General features: G+C 37.6%; 1 protein-coding gene across 5 annotated transcripts; it reads right to left on the bottom strand.

Moving 5' to 3' along the window:
• Positions 1-975: 975 nt before the first annotated feature.
• On the bottom strand, positions 976-22,434 carry LOC111247775 (sodium-coupled monocarboxylate transporter 1-like). 5 transcript variants are annotated; one of them, XM_022799111.2, is made up of 13 exons: positions 22,165-22,434; positions 16,161-16,246; positions 15,639-15,829; positions 14,904-15,037; positions 13,121-13,238; positions 11,177-11,283; positions 10,853-10,968; positions 10,532-10,672; positions 7,773-7,991; positions 7,536-7,648; positions 5,950-6,105; positions 5,277-5,683; positions 976-3,855 (listed from the first exon to the last, which is right to left on the bottom strand). In XM_022799111.2, the coding sequence occupies exons 2-13, from the start codon at positions 16,199-16,201 to the stop codon at positions 3,766-3,768; spliced, it is 1,833 nt and encodes a 610-aa protein (XP_022654846.1). In that variant the 5' UTR covers positions 16,202-16,246; positions 22,165-22,434; the 3' UTR covers positions 976-3,765. The 5 variants fall into 5 exon arrangements, with proteins under 5 accessions (XP_022654846.1, XP_022654845.1, XP_086839940.1 ...); XM_022799110.2 differs by having other exon boundaries at positions 16,161-16,232; XM_086983814.1 differs by having other exon boundaries at positions 16,161-16,232; positions 22,356-22,374.
• Positions 22,435-23,911: the final 1,477 nt, after the last annotated feature.

Here is a 23,911-nt window from a genome sequence, read left to right as displayed (position 1 = left end):
GACCCAATTTACGTGCGTCTAAAAGTTAATCACCCAGTGCTAAAAAAGTTCCGTAATTTTATTGTAACAATCTAACTAAAAGCCAACATATCATAAGAGAGACAAATCTAGAGTTGAAGGAGCCCCCTGGCAGACTTATTAAAACAACGTAAAGCGATAGGACAATTGCTGCTGTATGCATGCAGCTGTATAGTCTAGGTTAGGTTGGGTGGTATTAGATAAAACAATGGCGAAACAGGCGCAGAGAGAAGTTCACGATTTTACTGAAAGTTCATCATCTTTTCATTGTTCATCCTTACCTCATGTTTGTCTCGCTTTTATAGCAAAATGTGTTCATTGCTTAGAATGTGAAGATTTACTGAAAACGACTTTCAGATCCTTTTCACGAAAAGAGACATTCGTGTCAGCAACTTACAATTTTAGCTAACTCGTAGGTGCGCTTCGAGTCCAACGGCAATGTTATTTTTCCCGTAAAGCTCACTGTTCTTAAGTAATTGGATAGTATCGTTTTAATACTTACCTTGTATATATTACGGAACACCTATCGATATTCAAACATCGAAGCCCAACATACAATTAATTACCATATTTTAGTAAGTAATATAGCATTCCAACCCTAATCAGTAGGCCTTATAATTGGGTGAGGTATTGACTGAGGCTATTTATTAATCAATAATGTTAATAATGGTCTAATATGTTTTAGCAATGACTAAAAAGAACAAAAACAGCTATTCAACACGTATTTTTGGTTAGGAAGTAGAAAATTCAATAATTTTTATAACAATATAAGATAGTAAATAATCTCTGCGACGTATAATTTCGTAGGCCGGTAAAGGATACATACTCGAGAGCATTCATTCTGTTAAGATACGTGAGATTAGGCAACGTAAATGACGTAAGGTACATGATCCTTTGTTAGCGCTGGTTGTGTTAGCTGAGGAAAAATCACTTCTGCAGAAATTGAATTTAAATTAGTTCTTATAGAAATCGCCAGCCATTAGCATAATGGTGCACATCTTTATTGGAACCAAATGATCTGTGAGTGGATGTCATGTATCATGTTCTTAGCTCTCAGTTGTCCAGTGTTTAGCTAAACGGTAGTCTAGTTTAAGTAGACGGTTGTTGGCATAAAATTTTTTCATTACTCAACTTGAACGTTTGCCTTGCTATTCTGATGGAATACATATTGCTGTTTTTTAGCTATTAGAACCTATTTAGCAGACTCTGATGCAAAACCAGCAGTTTTCTAAATCAATCCATTAGCGTACAGTCATTCTTCAATTTCGTTGAATTCAGGAGTTCAGAGTACATAGCTTGATATCTGTTACTGCCTCGCTTGAGAAATTATTTAAGAGGCATTGCCAGCACCTTCTATTGTTTTGAGTTACTTGCCTCGAGACGACTATTACGCCAGTGATATTGACGATAATGCGCGCGGTTAGATACTAATTAACGATGGTGCATAATATGTTTTGATGATTTCCAAAAAAGTTCTGGTGCCAAGAGCACCGCTGCTAGTTACAGTGGAACTGAGCGCTGGTAACTTAAATGCAAATACACTGCGGAATGATGCGAAATACTGAATTTCGCTATTCTTAGAACAATTCGATTACACTGAATAAACTTCTATGAATAGTGGAAGAAAGATAAAATCACGCGTCTACGTTTTTCATAACTTCGTTTTCCCCAAATTTTTCCAAGTTAAGCTGTTGATGGAAGGGTATGCCGGACACAAACGATGTTCTCTGTCGCTGAGAACTGTCTTATAATATCGTCACTATTAACAACGGTACTCTCATTCAATTTATGCGAGATCCGCCTTTTTATCTTCAGAACATTGTCTTCCATGCATAATACTTTTTACTTTTTTAATTTCACGCAGAACTCTTCCTAGTGTTATCTTTGGTGCGTCGGTAGCGGGACAGCACTCTCATGAAATCTTTTAGTTTCATAATTTAATAACACAGAAAGCCCTGCTGATAAAGCCTGACAAAATGAATGTTTCGAAGTTAAATTAAATAGGGAAACAGATCGAAAACACCGTACTGGTAGCGAAATTTAAAACTTGCCAAAGCAGAGTTCTTTCTTACCGATCTAATGCTTGTATGTAATAAGATCAAACGTCACATACATATTTAAGACGTCTAAAGAGTTTTTTCAAGTAACTTTTTTTTCTATTAACAGTAAAATATTTTTGTTAATTAACCAGAAGTGTATCATTCGTGCGATTTTTTGTAGTCGCACAGATCACGACCACTTCACGATTATTTCATCTAGCCGAGGTGTTCAATATTGACGTCAAAAAGATATACAGACATCTTGGGCATGAAGCTCTGTGATTGTTGCTATCACCGACTAACTATTTTATTATGTATAACGGTTGTCGGGACAGCTTCACTGTTTTCAGTAGTAAACTTTCTTTCCCATGTGCACGATTCGTGCATTCGGTGTATCGATGTAAGATGCAATGGGCTCGCTTCTCAAACACGGACGAAGGAATTCGTATATTTTCGTTTTCGTATCTTGCGAACTTCTGTAAATTGAACGGCTCATAAAACAAATAACTTGATTATTCCTAAAAGTAGACTATTTGCTAAATGATTTCAGTCAATTCAATTTAAAAAAAGTGAATCGAGATTGAACTAAGTTTGATTTTATTTTAACGCTGATCCTTTTGCGTTTTATCGTATGTAACACGATGTCAGTTAGATGATTTTCCGAGCTTCGTCTGCATGACAAGCCAAGTATTGAAATTTTGAATAACAGATCGAAGCATGCGGTCAATTAACTGCTTACATATAGCATTTTGTTATGGTATAATTTTTGAATTAGCAGGCCGTAAGCTAAGTGGAATGAGAGGCGGAAAGTATCAAAGTCCTGGTTTGTTAAAATCAGTTAATCGCCACCATTTCGTCAACGGGCGCTAGGGTCGGCTGAACTCGGTTGACGAAGTAAATGGCGGTGATCTGTTTTTTCCCTTGTGCTCTTTTGGACAGTCTGACTATTTGGTTTTTCATGCGAGCGGTCCGAAGCTTTTATAGCCTGTTACGCACCGGAATCTTCCTAGAAGCAGCCTCAGGCCGATATCAGGCCGAGCGTGCGAAGTTACCGTAAAGCTTCGGCACTTGATCGTTTGTTAATATAGAACGCGTTTATAAAAGTCGCAAGTCTTGCGACCGTGTACCGCGCGTCTGTACAGACGAAAGCCGAATCGATGTGGTGGCTCTTTTCGTTTGTGCTTAGATGAAAATCGCTGAGAACACTGGAATACTGTGTATATTATTGATAATATTAATAACTTAACGTCAAGATAATTAAGCCGATTGGTAGGGAATCAGTAGCCACTTTATACGTATCAACATTTTGTTGTCAACAAATTGAAACAGGTTATTTACTTGAAAGAGGTATAGAGCGAGCAATACAACTGTCTCTTATAGCTATCGTAGTTAGTGAGTATGTTGGCGAGAACGTTCTCACTTGCGGAACAAATTAACTTCTTTTATTTAACTAATAAAACTTCTTAAAGTTAACAGCAATATAATAATATTTGATAAGTTATTTTCGTTGACTGGTGCACTCGTACCGAAATGGCTGTCTTGCTCGGTGCGTAACTCGGTTGTTAGTTCTCTTGGTACATACGCGTAGGACTTACACATTTAATGAATGAATTTGACCAATACAAAACGAATTCGACTTTCCTTTCAGTCGAATATGGAGCTGATGACGGTAGCATTGTTCGGTACTACCAACGCTTGGCCTGCGTTCTTATGGATCGTCTACGCAGCCAACGTGGGCGGAGTTATCATTACCAGATGTATCTGGAACGCTTCTAACTTTCAGCTTGTTTGCAATTTCCTGTAAAAGGATTTGAGACAAAAGCATTTTCTGTGAGCGGACATGCTCGTTCATACCACTCAGATATCCATGGCGAGCGCTCCCAAGATGAGTTCCTATTGTTTAAGAAGCATCGTCGAGATGCAGGTCAATCGTTTTGTATAAAGATCATCAACATTCGGTATTACCATCGCGGTACAACGGCTGGTAGAGCTTGGGACATTTTGACTTTTCAAATGACGATTTTAATTACGCTAACGCTTGAACATATAACAAAGGCGACGACGACTAAACTACCACTACTGCATATTTAGCGTAACAAGTAGTCAAGATCAAAGATAGACCACAACCTTTTTACTTTGGCTAACTTCTCATAAGAAGCACTCGTATTTTTTTCGTGTCGTATCCGTCATAATGACGGCTCGCGAGTGCTGCTTATATATAGTAAAGATCGCTAGCAAAAATGTCGCAGACTGCTTCAATCGGGGCAGTTGTTTTTCCACTATTTTTTAAAGAAACGATAAGATGGTGGTAGAAGTGGTGCGTTGGTTGTCCTTCTTACTATAGAAACATGCGTACATATTTAAACAATTCTTGATAGATTCCACTATGCTATAATAGAATTACTATTAATAATAGAATAAATACTACTATCAGTTTTGATTGGACTAATCAGAACAGAAAGGATACTTAGAAAATCCGACGATGGAAAGGCCTACGAATAATAAATGTATTTCATAGATTTATCGGCCTCATCAATGGCTTTTTTCTAATAAAGTCATTCTAAGAAATTGATCTTTCTTAATCTGCATGACTTATATATATATATATCAGCAAATAGCCTAGCTAATAACTACCTCTTGAATCCTGCCAGGAAAAGCAGCCGAACCATATGTCAATAATTTGCTAGCTCTATTCATTTCCATATGTCACCAAACAAAAGAGTAGAGTCTTATGTTGACGCTGTTGCTCCTACCTCACATATTGTAAGAAAAAGTTTAGTAAAGCCGAAAAAGCAAACATAATAAATTACAGTATTTACCTATTTGGCGTACTACTTATAAAAGAAAGGGCAAGCCTTTTTTGCCAGCATTTGTTCACTACTCTAAACAGTTACTACTCAATCTCATATCTTTTAAGTGAAATGTCTAATAAGTGCTAAGTCACTTGATTAATAAAAGTTAAGTGCTGAGAGTACAAGAAATATCGGCTTCTCATGGTCCCCGTTGGAAAAATGTATTACTTAGTGAGCTTTTTTTTTTTCATTCAAGTACTACGAGGCCGTAATGCCTACACGTGGGCTAAATCACGTTACCAGGGCCGCGATAGATCGAAATTAGCTTTCGGGCTGCAAGCCAAATTTCCGGAAAAATTATGCACATTATTGATGATTTTGTATAAGAAATTAGATATATATATATGTATAACGGACTGTAACTTACATAGTCTTCACCAACGTTAAAAGCCAACGAATCAAGAATCTTTTTGGATATCCAAGGGCAAAGAACGTCGAACGGTCGGCCAATCAAATTTGGATTTAATGTCCGGGGGTCTTGTGGATTCGTAAGCAAACTTGTAACAATGGAAACCACCAGTACGATAAAAACACTAAGCGCAGCGTTCCATACGTAGGACAGCCGATAAGCTATAATATAGCCTTCTCCTGGCGCCCATGGCTTTGGTGTTGGTGGGAAGTAGCTGCTCGAATTAGTGACACGCATATATGTGTTCCTGCAAGCATCCACAGAAATTGGAGGTGGAGATCGAATAATTTTGGCTGGGTACAAAAAGCCTACAATACTGAGCCACAAGGAGATGCTCAGAGCCACGGCAAACCCTGTTAGAACACCTGAAAGGCAAGCGGTTCGTGAGCAATAAAAGAAATTATTATATAAGCTCGTTTTTTAATCAAAGCAGAGTATAAAACAACGCATACTTTTGCGTTTCCTACAAAAATGATTATTTTTCAAATTAGGCTCGTGAATTAGCAATAATAGTGTTGGAGTCAGTGCGCTGGATGTTAGTCGTTAACAGTCAAGCTTTTTGACCCATAAGATCCTTTAATATGAATCTGTGTGCGGCAAAGGCATATATCGTATTCAAAAAAGAACATACCTTTTGAGTTTACAAACGGTACAAACATTCCTGTTGTGAACAGACCTAAAAGTGGCCCCCCGACGCTTGAATTTATAGCGTTTGTAGCAGCCTGCACATTGCCCATTGTTTGCGCTACAGCTACAAGCACAACAGAGAGAAACCCAACTACAATTCCTGGATAGAAACCAATAACGCACATAAACACGACCAGATACGTTCGTTACTCCACTGACTGTTTCTTAATTGTCACGTTTGCTAATCTGCAAATCATATCGTATTTAATAAGTAAAAGTGTTGTCTGGAACCTTAAGAGAAGCAGAAGCCTACTTGCCTGAACATCACCGACTGACGTATCCACTAACGCATAACAGCATATGTTCTCTGCCGTAGTTTGAAAAATCTTAAGAAGTGCATTCTAGTTGGTAGTGGACATCTGTTATAAAATAAATGGAGCTATATAGACAAAATTTTACCTAGCGTTATCGTTGGAAGGACAAGTGCCACAGGAAAAATGATAGTCATCAAAGACTTTTATTATATGACCTTATTGCAAGTTACCAGAAAGTATTAATTAAGGATATCTATATTTATTTACCCAGCATTACAAGGTGTAGTTATATAGGTCAGTGGTATGCTACATGGGCCACCAATATGGGGTTGGCTTTCGAATGGCCTAAATGCCGGCAGATCCACGAGATGGATATCATTCAGCAAAAGAAGAGGATCAGTAACAACGTGTGAATCGTTCTTTAAGGCCCATTTGACCTCACTGAAGCATGTACATCGTGGTTATGCCTGTCTAATTTACATAACTATCCATGACAAATTCTGATTTATGTTTTTTACGATTTTTTACAATTTTATTTATGATTATCTGCAATTTAGGTAGTAGCAACGTATGACACAACGACTGAAAAAATTGTGATGTTTTTTATGACGTAAAATTTAGATTTAATGCCATTTATTTCTCACATTTTATCCTACTTAGCCGTAGTATCACTAATGCTGGGTTTCATATACGCTCAAAATGCAGTAGCCTATATAGCTCTTAAAGAAATCAATGCAATGTAGCTTAACGTAGTGACTTTTAGAAAAAGTAACTTGTTTTAAATTTGCCTCCGAATGTGGTCTTGTGACAGTCGACACTGTAATCGGTAAACGGGGCTATTTTACTTCTTCGTTGTTCAACGAGAGTTCGGTTAAATACAACAAAATAAATTTAGTTTAAGAAAAAAATCAGCCGTTGCATATGGCCCTAAATTTTTGAGGTTTGGTAGTGTTAAAGTTATAGACCAGCCTTCTTTTGCTAGAAAAAATGGAGTGGCCTAGGAAATAAAGCGCAAGTCCCATACGAGCTTACCTGTCCCCACCCTAAACGCATACATTCTGTTTAAGTAATAAGTTTAAACCTTGCAGGAAGAGGAAATGATTCGATAACTACTTCTCCAAGGCCAGGGATCTGCAGAATTGGTCGCACATTATTGTATTATTATATAACGAATTGATTAAGATCTGAAGTGAGTTCTTAGATCTTGGATTAATTTAAAGATAAACAAATATCTATCAATAAAAAGAGTGATAGGTGCGTGGAACAGCGAACTCACCGAGCAGATTGATGATACGAGATCCAGCTTTGTTCGAAAGATTCGGTTGAATCAGAGAAATTATATCTACGTACAATACGTTCGACAAGGCGTTCACAGCGGAAGAGATCGAGCTAAAACGATTTAGTAATAACAGGAATATTAGTCGTTTTCTGTTAATCGATATAACGTTTTGTGGTCAATATATTGCTAAAGCGATTTTTTCCTAATTGTTAGTTAGAGATTGTTTGAGTGTACCTGAGAGAGGCGGCGAAAATGCCAGCAACAAAAACTCCTGGTAGTCCGGTTATATGGCCAAGTTTAACCATCACGAAATAGGGTAACAGCTCGTCGTAACTTTGAATTTGTTTCGATTCCAAAGGGTCGCAGGCGTGAAAGTACGCGTATACCATCAGACCACATAAGCATGAGAGAGTGAGAATCCACGTTAAATAAAATAGGTTACCCCAGACGACACTGAAAATTATGTACAGTCAAGTATACCTTAATTAAGTTATTGCATGAGTCATGCATTTAATAGCAATGCAGTATATTACCAAGACTGTAGCAACTATTCCATTTGCTATATATTCGCCGTCATATTACCACTTTTTTTTCCATTTCTCAACAAACTTTGGTCTGGCCAATCCGTCCCTTGTCATATCTGAGGTCAAAGAGGTGACTTTGCCTCCTCAGTTGCTTTTTCTGTCAAAGAGCTTCGCTCATTCTATGCAGCTGGGTCGTATAAAAGTGTTTATTAGCAGGCTTGCTTTTTAGAGCATCTAGCAGAGCATTAAACGCTGCCAATTAGTTCTAACTAAACAGCGGGTCAGACGTAGCTACCCATGGATCCATTCCTCGCAGTCACGTGTTACTTAATGCCGGGCGAGATGTTGACAGACAGCAAAAAACCAGTGTTCAATTGAGCCTTTTATGGGACGCCAAGGCTCCATACAGTTTGTTAAGAAAGAAAATTTCATTGATTTAAGGTGCCCGGCTACAACTGAGTGTTCCGAACCCATTTTTTTTTTCGTAAATTCAAAAGTTGTTTGCCAACCGTTTTCTTTTAAAGGTACGTTCAAGCGGCTTTTAGCGACCTCAGAAGAAAGACCGAGTGTACCTTTTGAGCCTAGCATGCGACTTTGAAATTTAGCAACCATCCTTAGTTAGTTCTTTCGGTCATACGAGTTCTTGCTATATACGGTGTAAATGTTCTCGGCTGTTTCTATAGATTTTTTACAAACGCGAAATTGATTAGGTTATAAAAAATGGCTTTTTTGCATTTAGAATATTCATTTTCGGAGCCCGAACTTGAGAGAAAACGCTCTTTGCCGCACAACGAGGCCAATAACAGAAACAGGGGGCGAGGGCGCATCGAAAAAAAAAAAGACAAACTACCAAGAAGTGCGTAGATATAGACATTTGAAAAACAAAAAATCTTTTTAATTTATGCATTAATATAACACATTTAAATATGATGCATATTATTATAATTACATGTTGAATACGGGATAGGAGCTTCTTCGATATAAACTGCAAGTATCATACCGGAATAGAAACAAACATTAGTGTTTGCGTATGGAGCCTTCCTGTCCTAATCACAAAAAATCTCTTGTTCATTTGACCAGTTTATAAGATTTCCATGCTTCGAAAATTAAAGCCATTATGTAGATCAGCTACGGGCATAGTGATAAAGTCACTACTCGTTTTAAGACTATTGATCATTTTCAAATCAGCTCTAATTTGACGTTTTGAGATGATGTTTTTAAATTGGCATCGAAAAGCAGTTCAGCTTAAGAATTCAACAGTAGACGGTTCTGAATTCGTTCTAAAACTAAAATATGGTTTATCGGGTAAAGGTGAGGGTAATACAACTAAATGAAATTTGGGCTATTGCTATAAGAAATAACGGGACAGCGTTTCCTTGATATAGAGATGAAAATCAGACGTAGTCAATGATTGAAAACAGAAGCGGAAGTTATGTTTCTTAAGTAAAGAACAACATCTTTACGTACACGAAAATGTATAGTTATCTTAAAACCGGCCAATTGTAACAGCAAGTGTCCTTGAAAGGAACTAGCCTTACCGGATATCTTTTATCGTCTGCCTTTTGTTTACCTATTCCCATTTGTTTATTTATTAAAATAGCACACAAACATATGGACCATATACGTTTGTGTGATATCTAATATGTTGCGTAACATCATAATGCTGCCTGATAACATCGTTGTTACATTACGCAGGCTCTCTACGGAAGCCTGAATCGTTGGTAATGAACAACGTACAGATTTCGTTAGCTAACTAAAACGAGCTACCGCTATTAATTGGCTCGTATATATATACAAAAAAATCAAGCTAAAAGGCTATATAGTCACGAAATTTTCAGGGTTAATTGTAAAGCTCAGCAACTGCATTTAATTATTTATATATTTTTGAAATTTTTCACAGGTCGACCGACCTTCATAGCCTGATTTGGTGAAAATATTTCTTCACTCGATTGTAAGATTGGTACGCCTTTTTTTGTTCAAGGTTTAAAAATTCTTGATACCTTTAATTATTGATAATTTCCATAATCTTGACTTTAGTTTTGCAGCTGGTCAAACTTTTCATCAGCCTAGAAATAATTAGTTACATTATCGCAAATACTCATTTTCTATTATATTTATTATTATAACTATCTACAACCGCAATATTGATTACCTAAAACTTTCGTCACTTTCTTTTTTTCCCGTATTTGATTTGGGTTGTGCGACAATATGCTGATCTATACGTTCATGCCACATCATTGCCCATTATCATAGTGGCCGCGTCATTGTATAATGCTAATATTAGAGTAGACACCGTTGGACCAGTAAACGAATACGAAGTAAATGTTCTCGTCAGCTCCTCTTTACAGTGACTTCTTTTTTTTGAAGAGTACGCTTCCCTTTTCCCGCTCTATCATGCGGATAAATATGCCTAATAGTAGCGGGGTCAAACTTAAACACGGTATTGTACGTATCTTGCCTATACCTTACCATTTCGCGCGGGTGAGTGAGGACACTGTGAAGTATCTGAGGACCATCATCTGATTCGTGGCGTACGACGCAAGGTTTGAGAAAAAGGATCCAAAGATCATTCCCCAAAATGTGTGTCGCACTGTAGGATCCAAACTTGTACTGAAATATAATTTCGTTCTACTTAATAGCAGATAGTAAAATTTAGTTGGGAAAAAAACCGTCGCAATTGTTGTAACAACAGCCGCCGCCCTGTTGTGTAATTTAGAGTCGTAATAAGCGTATACGAGCATAACATCACAAGTTCATATAAATATTTGTTATCGGATAACAGCTACATACTCGTCAAAACGAATCCTTCCTCCTTCGTGGGCGATGCTCCAAGCTGCCATAAAGCCCCCGACAGACTGGAACCCCAAAACCACGACAACCGTCAAAGCGGCAAACATGAACATTGCCTGCAATGTACAGTTCCGCACATGCACATACGTTAAGCTACAAAAATGTTCATTATCAAACGTGAAACAAAATATAATATATTTATTAATTTATCATCGAGATATCGAGAGGCGAATTGTTGTGAAGATGACTCGTGTTCTGTACAGCAGTTGAAAATGTACATATTGTATTATGGCGTTCGAATAATTACGCTTTAATTAAAGTTACCTGAAGAGAATCCGTGTAAACCACAGCTTTGATGCCCCCAACTGAGGTGTAGGCTGTACAGATGAGCCCTATAGTCAGCACAGCTGTCCACAATCCCATGCCGGTCACTAGGCATCATAAAACACAGCAAATCAAAGTAGAGCAACAGTGCATCCAACGATCGTTCACACCATTACCATGTACTGAATATGGAACAAAGATTACTTAAAGTTTCTTGTCAGCCACTTTAGTTACCTTTTAAGGTATTCGCCATTTTAAAATTACGCGCGATTGAACTACAGAGTGCGTTGCGTAATAAAGTTAGATCAATAAAGTTCGCAAAGTCCAGATGTTTGAAATCGTTACTTTAAACAGACACAGCTGTCTACATACGTGCATATTGCCCTTAACATCGTCTAGAAAGATTATAAATGGAGCAAGACGGAAATTCTGTGAAAGGGCATTATCCATCTTTGGACTAATTCAATCTGGCTTAAATCCGGGGCGATGACCCAATACTGTTACAAAGAATCTACTTGCGTTAATGGGAAAATGGCTTGTTTATGACATCCATTGGCATATGCAAATCGATGTGATACAACGACTGATGAACGGAGGCCGATGTCGGTAGTTGAATCGTTTAATTAGAACAAAAAAAAAAGGATATCATCATATTTTTTTACGTAAATTGTTATTTACGTTAATAAAAATAAAACGTGTGTATCACTTCCCTTCAAGATACCCTTAACTGTGTACATATTGGGTGGTCAAAAACATGCGAACGGCTTTCAAGCCAAAACCAAGACAGGTATGTTCAGTGTTTCGGAACAATATTTTTAACTTAATTATACGCTATTTCAACTATTTCTACTATAATGACCTACTGTTATTTTTTTTCAAACAGCATTATAATAGCATTACTGTAACACTTATACGGTTTTCTTCTCCTTTAAAATTAAACTGACACCATTAAAAATGCTCTGCAGAGACCCCAGCAGATGATAGTCTGATACTGCAAGTTTTATAGCGGATGTATCGAAATTTCCTATCGTAGCTGTCTCAACTTTTGCCGAGTAGTTAAATATGTACGTGGTCTACCATTGTCATGGTAGAAATCGATGCGTTTTCTCGTCGCTGATTGGTTTGTTTTATGGCTTGTAGTAGTGTTGTTGTTAGTTGTTGACAGTAAGGGGTTCGAACCAATCATTTTGCCGGAAAGCGGCAAATCGTAATGCCCCCTTTCCAATCCCATCATTAGCAACTTCAATCACATCATAGAGTATCATTTTCTTTGGTGTCAGTTTGAACCTTTCCATAGACTGTGGATAGCTTTTTCAATTTTTGCTAAATTCGTGCATTTGTCATGGTTTCGCAATCAGCTGCATTGTGCTTCCACCGTAACATTAGCAATTTTTTTGCAGAAGTTTCAGGGATTCTGCTCAAACTCCGAATAAAAATATTGAATCCTACTGTCAAATCCCAGCTTTATGCCGATGAGACCCATAGTGCGTAAGCTACGTGACGCAGATAAAAACTACCTCTTTGACAAGTACCCTATACCTTCATGACGACTGCAAGATGAGTTATGAGCTAAATGCCTCTATTTCTCTATCCGGAAATATTTATTTGTTAAAGGGACCGATAACGTCAGCTTATGCCCTATGTCGGCATATGCCCCTAGAAGAGTGAAATCAAAAGTTCTAATTACTGCACAACGCATTGTACTCAAGAGCGTTAGGCGCAACTGCGTCAATATTTCAGTATCAATGAACAGAGAGAAGACTGAACAAGATCGATCTTCCTTTACGTAGCAAATAGGTTTAAATAGTGCATCGTTGTGTAAACAAGTATTCGAGATCGGTATTCAAAGTAAACGTGCCTTAAGTTAACGCACCACTCAGCCACCATACTGTATCAGTTTTGAATAAAGTTCACACGCAATCAAAGAGATTTGTAATGACTCACCATAGGATAAAGCAAGAGCTGGAGCGTAGAGCTGAATAGCAACGTATATTAACATTTGTATGATGTAAAATCCCAGAGCGATGTAACGGACCAGGCGGTTGAAACGTAGCTCGAGATACTACAACAAATAACGTTTATTAGTAAATAAAAAATGTCACCGCGTTTAGATGGGTTATAAGTCAGCTTAAAGTCCCGATAGATAAGGAAACGCTTGTTCTGAAAATCAACTCCGGACTTTTATGTGGCAATAAAATATACGTATATATATCTGAAAATAAATAGGTCATGGCGAATCGGCGTTGGCTTCTTTCAATATTCTTAGCTTTAAAATTGTGCGCCTTAGGATGAGTGAACCTTTTACGAAAATTCGTTGCATCTTTAATTTGTTTTGCGATAGAAGCAAAAATTCTAGCGAATTCCAATGACCGAATAGAGAGAAGCTTCATAAACTTATTGTGTAAGTTGAACAAGATGGACATCGTCAAGAAGCTAAACATCCTCCGTCAAATAGTTTAAAACTTTTTCCTCTTAGACAAATAAACCCGAAAGAATTTATTTGATCGTATTTTCATCTGTGCAACTTTACAGAAACGAAAGGAAGTTGAGCTTTTTTAAAACGATTTATCATAAGTGACGTAAAGTATATCAATAATGTGCAAATAAAGAAAAATGTCTTGGTGGGATTAAATCGTACATTACAAATTAGTGCCGCCTGGCAAAATGACTGATTCGGACCTCTGTTGTCGATAATTGACAGTGGTATGATAAGTCATTGAAAAGGATCAGCTTGAACTAGAAACTAGTGAACAAGGAAGGTATCGGATTCTACCGCACAATTCTAAATCATACACATATTTATCTACCAGGCAAAAAGTTGAAACAACTTGGATAGGGCTCGAACTTTTCACTAATCGAGAGATTGTCATCTGTTTCGGCTTCTGCAGAACAATGTTCAATAGAGGGATGTAAAAATCATATGACATTTTTTTCCCTTAAACAGCGAGAGAATTATGATGTAACAATGAAAATTGTTTATTTCAGTGTTGGCCTAAAACGATCTTTTTTAAAACGATGGCCGTTTTTCAATGTATGTGGATATATACTTATTTGGATTGAGCATGAATAGGGTAGATATGAACAGGAAAAGTGTACATTTCTTAGATTAGTAAATTTCTATGTAAAATAATTGGCCCCTCCTGAATGAAAGCTAGTATAGTCGTCTCACTCGACCCTGAACTCTGCAACGGCTTTATCAGCAAGCGCTGAAGAAGTGCGACGCAATTGCGGCACGTTAATTTTCACGAGAACTTTGCTTGTTTCTGAAGCTGGAATTGAATGTAAAATGTCGGAACACTGTTTTGTTGAGTCGACAAGCTACTCGAGATCTTAGATCTTGAACACAAGAGACGAGAGCGCAACAAATATCTAACAACACCATAATCTATTGATTCGTCCACTTTACCGTTTTCTGATCGCATAGTATTTATGAAAAATTGAACTTACAATGTTGTATCATCATTATGACATATTGACAAATTCCTAAAGGTGTACGACGATCAGGAAAGCCGTTCGTTCAACAACTGTTACATAAAAGTGAGCGCGTTTTCAGCGTGACGATTTGATAAGAACCCCTTAATTTGATATGTAAAGATCCAACGTGCGTATGTATCACCAACGGACGAATTTTGTGATAAACTGTTAATGATCGTGGGGCGGTCTATATATAAACGATATTAATGAGTTAAAATAAATTTCTTTGCTAGTCAAGTGACTCCACGTTTACCTCGTAACACGTGAGCACTTCACTCCTGTAGAATACCGGCATGTACAGATGAGCTGTGATCGGAATGACCAGACAATACGATAACGCAGTGAAAACATACATGGTGCCATGCTGATAGATCTCAGAAGTATTTCCTATTTCGAAAAAGAAGGCCAATATGCCCAATAAGCTAAGGATCATACTCATAACTTATTACCAGCTGAAGTTCAACGCAACTTTAAACCATACCTAATACAATTGTTGGTGTAAGTAATAATAGAATCAAACGTTCTTGTCGCATAGATCACTGTGTGCAAACGCTGTTACTTTCATCGCCAGCGTCGTCATCGTCATCAAACGAAGTGAAGAAGCCCTCAAGTTTAGCTTACTAAGTTCTACGTTTGTTACATGCACATGTTTTTTATCACATCCTGGATTTTTATTGTGGTGGAGTACGCCTCCAATGGGGCTCTTTTTTTTAGTATTTCTTTTATACCATATAAGTGTATTTTTGTACACATGTATTATCTACACTAAATAAATGTGTTCAGTTTTTACGTTTGTGACCCACTTCAAGATTAAGCTATTGTCCACTTGCACCCATAGGTATACTGTACTTGAGTGCATTGTTGGACACAAATATTTTTAACAGGTTTGCATCATAATTAAACCCAGAGCTCATTGAGGGTTATCCTTAGCACTAGAAGGAGAAGGAAGCAGTAGACGATTCGTTTTGTGAGTAACTGTCTTACTTACCAAGGATATATGACGCTGATATGAAAGATGCCATTAACGATGTGCTGACAAGTAGTGAGGGCAGTTTTCCATCTGCTGTCAGCAATTGACGAATTGTGTTTTGTGGACCTTCGTTAAAAGCACAGTACAAACCCAACACTCCAGAAGACCCAACCATGCAGAGGAAGATAGCGTAATCATAATAGGTAAACCTAGATTCATTATCAGAATACGAAAATCATAAATAAGTAGGTATCACTTGAGGAGAAAATGCCACAGCAGATGCGATTGCTTCCAGATGTTATATATCTATAACTTACTCACTTCGAGTAAAATATGATACAACTGAACAATGTATGTAAATCGCCTGAAACGCAACTGCAATTCGTAATGCCGTGAAATCAAAACGGCATCCTCTATGAAAAACTAGTTTCTCCTACAAACACGGTATAATTGGCTAAATTAATGGAGCTAGCTGAGACGCAACGTAACAAGGCTACACGTCCATGTTGTGTGGTCCTTTGTTTTTCTCGAAATACTTACCTATGAAGGAGTTCCTCTGCGGATGGGATGTTGAATGGCATGTTGTAAGTTACGGTTCACGAACTTGAGCTTCTGAAAGAGCGAATCTATAGATATGTCTGTATTGCATGAAAAATATACATATAACTAAAGATAAAGTCTATTTGTGTTTCACAGGCCTGGAGAAACAGCCATTTCCTAATATATACGGCTACTGTATAAATCGAAAAGTAAATCACTCGAGCTAAAGAAACAGTGAGAAATACAGCACATCTGTCACAATCGTGAGAGATCTACTATTGTACCACTGAGGTGAGGGTACGTTCATACTTCCCACACGCGCCGCCACAAAACAGCCTACAATTCTTTTGGAAAAAGCCAAGTTGAGATCAAGGACGGGCTGAACATGTCTCTTGCTTTTGAGAGAGGAATAATTTCTTTCGGTAACTTTAAAGACGTATTTAGATGTAAGACGTATGTTAGACGCAAAAGTTTCATAGTTATAGCCAAGTGTATTGGTCCTATTCAGACAACGCGCTACGCTACATCCGTAAATAGATTCGTATAGTTAACTTTCAGCGTTGATAGTTGCTTTGATGTTTTAAGTAAGCCTAGATTACCTTTTAGAAAAGTAATAAAAAGTATTATCACACGAATTACCATTCTTATAGAAATTTTATTAATTAATTAATTGATTGATTGTATATAAATAGTTTCTGTCAAATCCTTGCTTCTTTACAGTTTGTTTAAACTAAGCTAAACAATTAAATATAGATCTAATTTTATTATTTGATATTTTTCTCGGCAACCAAATTGCTTAGACACCTTTTTATTGCTATGTAAATTTACGATGCAGAGCAATTCCCAGTCTCAGAATATCAATGTTAAAAATTATATTTATGAGTCGTTTGAAAACTAAGAGAAAAATCACGTTACGTCAAACTATAAGGAAAAGTAAAGCGATCAGTCGTCCAGATACAGATGTAATAAGGAACTACGTTGGAACGTACAATGCCACTTGTTGTATGTGTAGCGCGCCAAACGCACGTTATTTTTGCCATATAAAGGGAGAGCTGTCTTATGTAGACCAAATAATCACAACATGTTAAAAAGCTATGGATTTAATTATATTTGAGAAATTGCTTAGAAAGGGATGCTTTCAGTAAACTGAACCTAAGCTCACTCCGTATAAAGCGTATCGCAAATGAACTTTTAATATGGAAGATATATCTTAGGCCGAGCGTGCTTGTGTGAATTCATAAAGCTATCTTCATATTAAAGCCTTTAGCCTGTGCCTAACTTTAAGCACGATCACGGACTTGCCAAAAATTACAGGATAGGATGGTATCGGCAAGCTAGCTGGTTGTGTAGTAATAATAATTCAATTTTGCACCGATCCAAAGTCTTATTTTGCGCGAGCAAGACAGATTTGTTTCACCTTAGAATAAACAGCAAGTAAAAGTAAAATAAAAATGGGTCTCATAAGGAATCCTACAGTATATTAGGCAATACGAATGTCGGTACGGATCGTAAAAATTTGGAGCTTGATATGGACAAATTCATGTAAATGTAAAACTATACAATGTGAAGATTATCGAAATTATTCAATAAACTGAAATATTATTTTAAAAAATTCGATGCAACTTACAAGCGCCAATAGTAATAACAGTAACATTCGGTTATCGACACGCACACACACACACACACACAAACACACAGCGGTCACAAAAAACCGTTTGTAAAGACTTAACTCACACGATTGAAGAATAACCGAGGATAAATTTTTAAAACGTGAATTTGTGTAAAATTCATTTAAGTTTCTTGTGGTCTCCAGCATTCGAGTAGTAAATCGAAAGGAATAATAATATGTCTGCAATTACGAGAGATCGTCAGCCAAAACCCATTTAGAGCAGGGTACTTTGAAGAGAACGCTTTACAATAAACGGGAGCACAATGTGTTAGAGGATAGCCATGGAAAAACAAGTTTCACCTCACGCATCTTTTTTTTTGCCACCAGTTTAAATATTTTCGTTCAAATAATAACGCCTATCCCATCGGAATTACCCTACTGCACATCACCCGTTTGCTATTACATATCAGCTCGTTCTTATATGCACCAGTTTGATAATCCGCTTGAAACTCTAGTTCGATCAAAGATCTACACTAGTTCTAATTTTTTATTATTTATCTAATTATATTCTCTAATTATTTAGACATCTTGTAACAATGATTCCGTTATTCATCGCAGCTTCCTAATTTTCCGTCCATTCCGTTGCAGTTACGTTTCTCCTGCTATCGCGATGTTTGTCCCCGAATCTAACCTTCGACTGATGACCATACATAAATCCATAAATATCTGATTGTAGTTCTTGAATGATGCGCACGGATGATTTATGATTTTTTTTAAATTGACCAAAACAGCATCATACTACCTCATCCCCCTGAAAAAAAGTCGTCGCAGGCATATAATTCTTGTGCCGAAAATATGCGTCATAAATCATAGAGCACGAATCGACAAAAATTATAGTGTTGTAGCTGCTTGGTAAAGCCTGAAATCGTCAAATCTGATTAGCGTTATAATTTATGTACATTAACTATTCCGCAGACTAAGTTATGGACATTATACCCTTTCGTCCAAACAAAGAAACTGCCTCGCCAGAAAAAAAACAATGTGAATTGAATGTATCAATATTTAATCAGATATAAACCACCTTTATTTTTATGTTATCTTAACTGCAAATCACAAAGGAATGAACTTTTCACAGAGTCCCAATCGCATAAAACGAGCAGCCCATAACCCTTTACGACAGGCTTCCCCCGGCGGAAAAAGGACTTCATCCAACCGGTTCCGCCTTTTGTACAATCCTTTATTGCTGCAGCAACCAGAAAAACCAAGCGTTTTGTGTGGTCAATCTGACTCAGAGAGACGGGCGAACGGACACGAAATTTAAGTAGAAATAAATATAGATAGGTAGACTAAACACTAGCTCAATACAAAACGATAGCAGACGATTGGACACTGGTTTTACATGGGTCTGTGCATGTGGCTTGACAGATGGTAGGTCAAGTCTACCAACGATTGACATTATTTATGGATAGTGGCTAGAAGGGCGTTTTCTAGGCATAAAATAGGTTAATACACAACCAAGTGAATTCGATTCGAGTTAGTTGAACACATTTCAACGTTGTGTTAGAATCTAACTAGTTCTTTGTGTTCTTCCGTCTGTCCCAGACCTACATTTTCCAAAACAAACGGAACCCAAGTTGTTTTTTCACAAGACGAAGTCGTTGCACAAACGTATATTACGTGATCCTCCACAGCGCTATTAAGGATTGTGTTTAAGGTATATACAATAGTATGTTGTTATTAACAACGCGCCTCTGATCAAATGTTAATAAGCGTATTGGTGCAGCACAATATCTCGAACACAAGTATCACATTCTGCATAGTCACGGTCATAGATGACAATTAACTGTCGATACGGATAATTACCCTAATGAGATAAATTTTAGTACCTTGCTAATATATTGTTTTAAAACATCGTCTTCTCTAGCTGTAATTACAGCCATTCGCTCGGCAAACAGGTTGTTGCCCTCTAGTTTTGTCAGATAATTAACTTCGTTACACGAAGAACATTTTCTACTTTATATAGATATAATTACAGTTTGCCTCTACCGATAAGTGGTAACGGTTCTCTCCAACAATCGTTCCCTACCTAATGAACCTTGGACCGAACTGCGCGTTGGCTATGTCGGACCAGCTAAGGATTATAGTACTATCTAATGAACAGCGCGAAAAAAAATATGTCAGAAAGAGCATTTTTTAAGATACCGTAAAATCAAATAACGGTACACAGTTTGTCAGCATGAAACTTACGCACGCAATGTTTCGTCCATAATAAGGTACAATACTTCTCCGTATATCACGCCGTCATAGACAAAGTGACTGAATCGTTGAGCGAATTATCCCCAATGTTAAGAAACGTAGGTAAAAAAACACCAAATAAACGTACGATGAATTTATGATGCACTGAAGTGTAGCCGCGAGAAAACGAAAGATCAGCAGAGATGCTGTTTCGAAGAACGGTAGTGTATTGAAAAGAAAAACAATAGGAAGCAGCATTTCTCTGTCGTAATCATTCAACAAGTACAACGAAAATTAGTATAACTTATCATTTGTATTGAAAACCGCGAAACGTTTCGTTAATCAGGAAAGAAAATCTGCTAAAAGGCGCTTTTTTAATAATGTTCGGATTCAAAATTAACTTCGGAAAATACACATATAATAACAACACTCGTTTTAATAACAACTGATTTCACAGCCAAAAATAATGGCAAACAATTAAATTGTAGCCATACCTATGTAATCCAAAAAAATACATTAAAGCGCCCGTAGACGACGTTTAGACATGCTACGTATGTACATATTCCATGCATAGTATATTTGAACTAGTATAAAATCAAAACCAATCAAGTTCTCGGCCAATTTTTCCGCACCCCTTTAGCCTTTTTTACTAGTTTTAAGTGAATTAGGTTCACTGTCCGTACCAGTTCTGCGGAAAAAAAAAACTAGCAGAGAGATAGTTTTATTAACGCGTTTATAAAATAGATGCTAGAAGTATCAGGAAGGAAGGAAGGAAGGAAGGAAGGAAGGTGAATACAGAAGAAAACTATCGTTGCATCAAAAAACGAAGCGAGGCAAAAGAACACTAAAAATTAGCGGTACTCCTCTGTTTTATTCCAAATTTGAATTCTACAAAAGCGAACACGAGCAACGTAGGCGTTTTCGGTTGTACTTTGACAAAACAGCTCAAGACAACTTTCTGTATCGACAACTCTGCGCGTACCGGATCGCACTGATTTTATCTTTATAGTGCAATGCTTTAAAGGGTTAAATTTGAATATATTTTAGTCTTATATTGTAATGTAAACTGGTATATAAATTTTTTTCAGACTTATGTCACTTTCCTGTTTTATTATCAACGTTATCTTAGTTTAGAAAGTTTCAAAATAAATTCGTAACTAAGAAAAAGGCCCTGTTTTTTTTTTCGTCCTGATCGTTACATTTTTTGACGTAAGCACCCTGTTTACTTGTACATAGAATGATTACATGGAGCAGCAATGTGTTAACGGTCGAGCATATGACTCGACGTTCCATGTAAGACCGTCGACGTCACGTGATGACAGTTGCTGACCGAAATGAAGGATGTGCGTCAGCGACGAATTAAACCACAAACACCTTCTTGTATCAAGATCAACTATTAGAGGGACTATGAGCTCAGGTAAACTGAAGTAAACTGAAGTACATGCGATATTATATATATATATATATATATATAATTACTGCAGTGGTCGACTGAGGTGGTTAGGTAACTAGTCAGCAAACGATATGAAAGTCCGAAAACCTGTACATACACTTCGTAATTAGGACGGCTACTTTAGATTAGAAAATGTTACATAAGTTGCCAGTTTCCACGAAGACCACCATATAAAATGCGATGATGCTTGATAAAACACTGTGATTTGTATATGTAGGGCAACTATGGGCAATGTAATTCATCAATCGAGTAATAGAACGTGAAACTGTAACAAAGACAAACGAACAAATTCTTCGAGGAAACAAATCTCATTGTTGCAGTTCCCCTTGGAGTATTCAATAGCTCATGCGGCTGAATCAATCAAGATGTCTCCCTTCTACAACACGGTATCGTTATTCTATAAAAAATGCCCCTTCTCCCCAATAGGATCCAAATTTCACCCGTAAATTACCTACTCTATCGACTACAGCAGCCTCTGCCCATAATCGTATGTACAGAAACTAGGGGAATTCCGAAGTATCGTCAGAATTTCTGAAAGGATTTTCCCGCTTGAAACTACCACTCAATCGTACGCGTACGCTGCAAGTTCGCTAATGCTTCAATTCAGCAATGTTATTACCACATAGGACGTATCGCTTGCTGCGCGGCTCCGCTGCGAATTGAATTACGTATAAATTAAACGTAAAAACGCAAAACTTAGAGCCTACCTTGGTAAAAGTTTCTTTCGACAGCACGGTGATTTGTTCCAGCATAAATATGCAGTCAACGCTTCATTATAGAATAATGCACGAATACATTACACGATGTCTTTGAGTACTTTACACGACCATCTTATAGGTTAGGAATCGCGTCCGATATCCAGCCTACTCTATCTGTTCATCTTTGAACCTGTACGCACCCTTATTCACGAGCAGTTAGGTTCGAAAGCACCGACCGAGTTTGGCGTATATGAAGTTGGCCCTTCTAGAATGTTCACAACAGCAGAATATGACTTATAAGTGATCTGTTGGCCTGACGGCCGCAGTGGGCATCTCTATTGTTTGTAAAGGGTCTACCAATACAAAGAAACCAATGTAAGCATGACGTCAGAACTTGCAGGTTAGGTACGAACAGCCTACTCGATGGCAGAGCGGCCAGGGAAACAGTCCTGCTAATAATACATGCATTGCATGCGATCACTCTCATCCAAACACATTTATACGGAGCAACAAAAACTTTATTAAGTGTAGTTTAATATGCCATGACCTGTTTAAGTAAAACCTGTGCAAGCGCAAAGATCTGCATGACTGCTAGGTTTTTGAGTGCGTACTCAGTGAGGACGTGCCATGACTGCAATACATGCGTTTGGGAAAAGCGCATAATCTATCACGATGCTATACATACTCATGCTTCAAGCCGATTAGTCCGGCATTCCTGATTTGGATGCCTATACCCATTGGCAATTCCCGGCTCCTAGCAAACTATACCAGATATGATGGTGACGGGTTACATCACAAAGCCATGATGGCCCGCGGTCCCATTTATGTGAATTGTGGGATGATGGCCTTCGATGACTAGTAAGTGGCAGATAAATCGAAATTAAAACCAGAGGAAATGAGAAATGTCCGTAATAATTATTCACACGTGTGCGTTGATCCCTAGATATCCCAGTCAATCACAGAGCTGAAATGACACTTTTGCTTTTTTTAGCAGAAACGAGAAAGTTTTATATGAAAGCTAAATGTCTGCGTGTCTGTGTTAACGCTTGTCTGATATGCATGCAGTTTTAGCAGACTGACGTCATACTGTTTGCCTAATCATCTATGTACTGTCAAGCTGATAATCAGCTAGAAGGACAATCACTACGCACAAAAATTATGCAGTAGGCTTCAACGGAATTATCTGTAATAAGATGTGTATGTAATCGATGGCAGGATTTGTAGTAGAAGTCGGACGGGCGGTAGAGTCAAAGTAGACCCAGGCATTGAAATGTATTTTCTCCCTTAATGATCTTTTAGCAGATACTGGCGATAAGGCTTCGATCCATATTTTTTGATGGTTTTTTAGCCAGTATCGTATAGATTAAATTCATCGAATCAAATGACTATAGCGAACATCCGCTACGGATCGCGCGTTAACGCTAAGTGTTGCCCAATATCTAAGAACATTGTTGTATTTCATTTGTCGCATACTCGCCAGCATTTTTAGGATTCGATTGCCCCAGAGTACATTTCATGCTAATAAACAAGTCCAGTAGCTTTGTCGGTGAAAATGGGCATTAAATAGCAAGCGCATTACAAAATTGTTACAAAAATACCGAGAATGCAGAAATTAAGTGAAAAATGGGTCACCCGTAGTTTGATCCCAAATCAATTGGAAACACGAGTAGACGAGACATCAATCTGTACCCTCAGCCAGAAAAGAACTAGGTGAGATAATGGTTATTGCCCTTAAGAGAAACCGAGTTCGATAGTA

Source organism: Varroa destructor, unplaced genomic scaffold (assembly GCF_002443255.2).
Source record: "Varroa destructor unplaced genomic scaffold, Vdes_3.0 BEIS01000003.1, whole genome shotgun sequence".
NCBI lineage: Eukaryota > Metazoa > Arthropoda > Arachnida > Mesostigmata > Varroidae > Varroa > Varroa destructor.
This window is presented reverse-complemented; position numbering and strand designations above follow the sequence as displayed.

Excerpts from the sequence above, each read along its gene's own strand:
- LOC111247775 (XM_022799111.2), bottom strand. The coding sequence starts at position 16,201 with ATGCCATTCAACATCCCATCCGCAGAGGAACTCCTTCATAG. Across the intron at positions 10,673-10,852 it reads GGAAGGATTCGTTTTGACGA|TACAAGTTTGGATCCTACAG; the intron begins GTATGTAGCTGT and ends ATTATATTTCAG. Across the intron at positions 5,684-5,949 it reads ACCGTTTGTAAACTCAAAAG|GTGTTCTAACAGGGTTTGCC; the intron begins GTATGTTCTTTT and ends CTTGCCTTTCAG.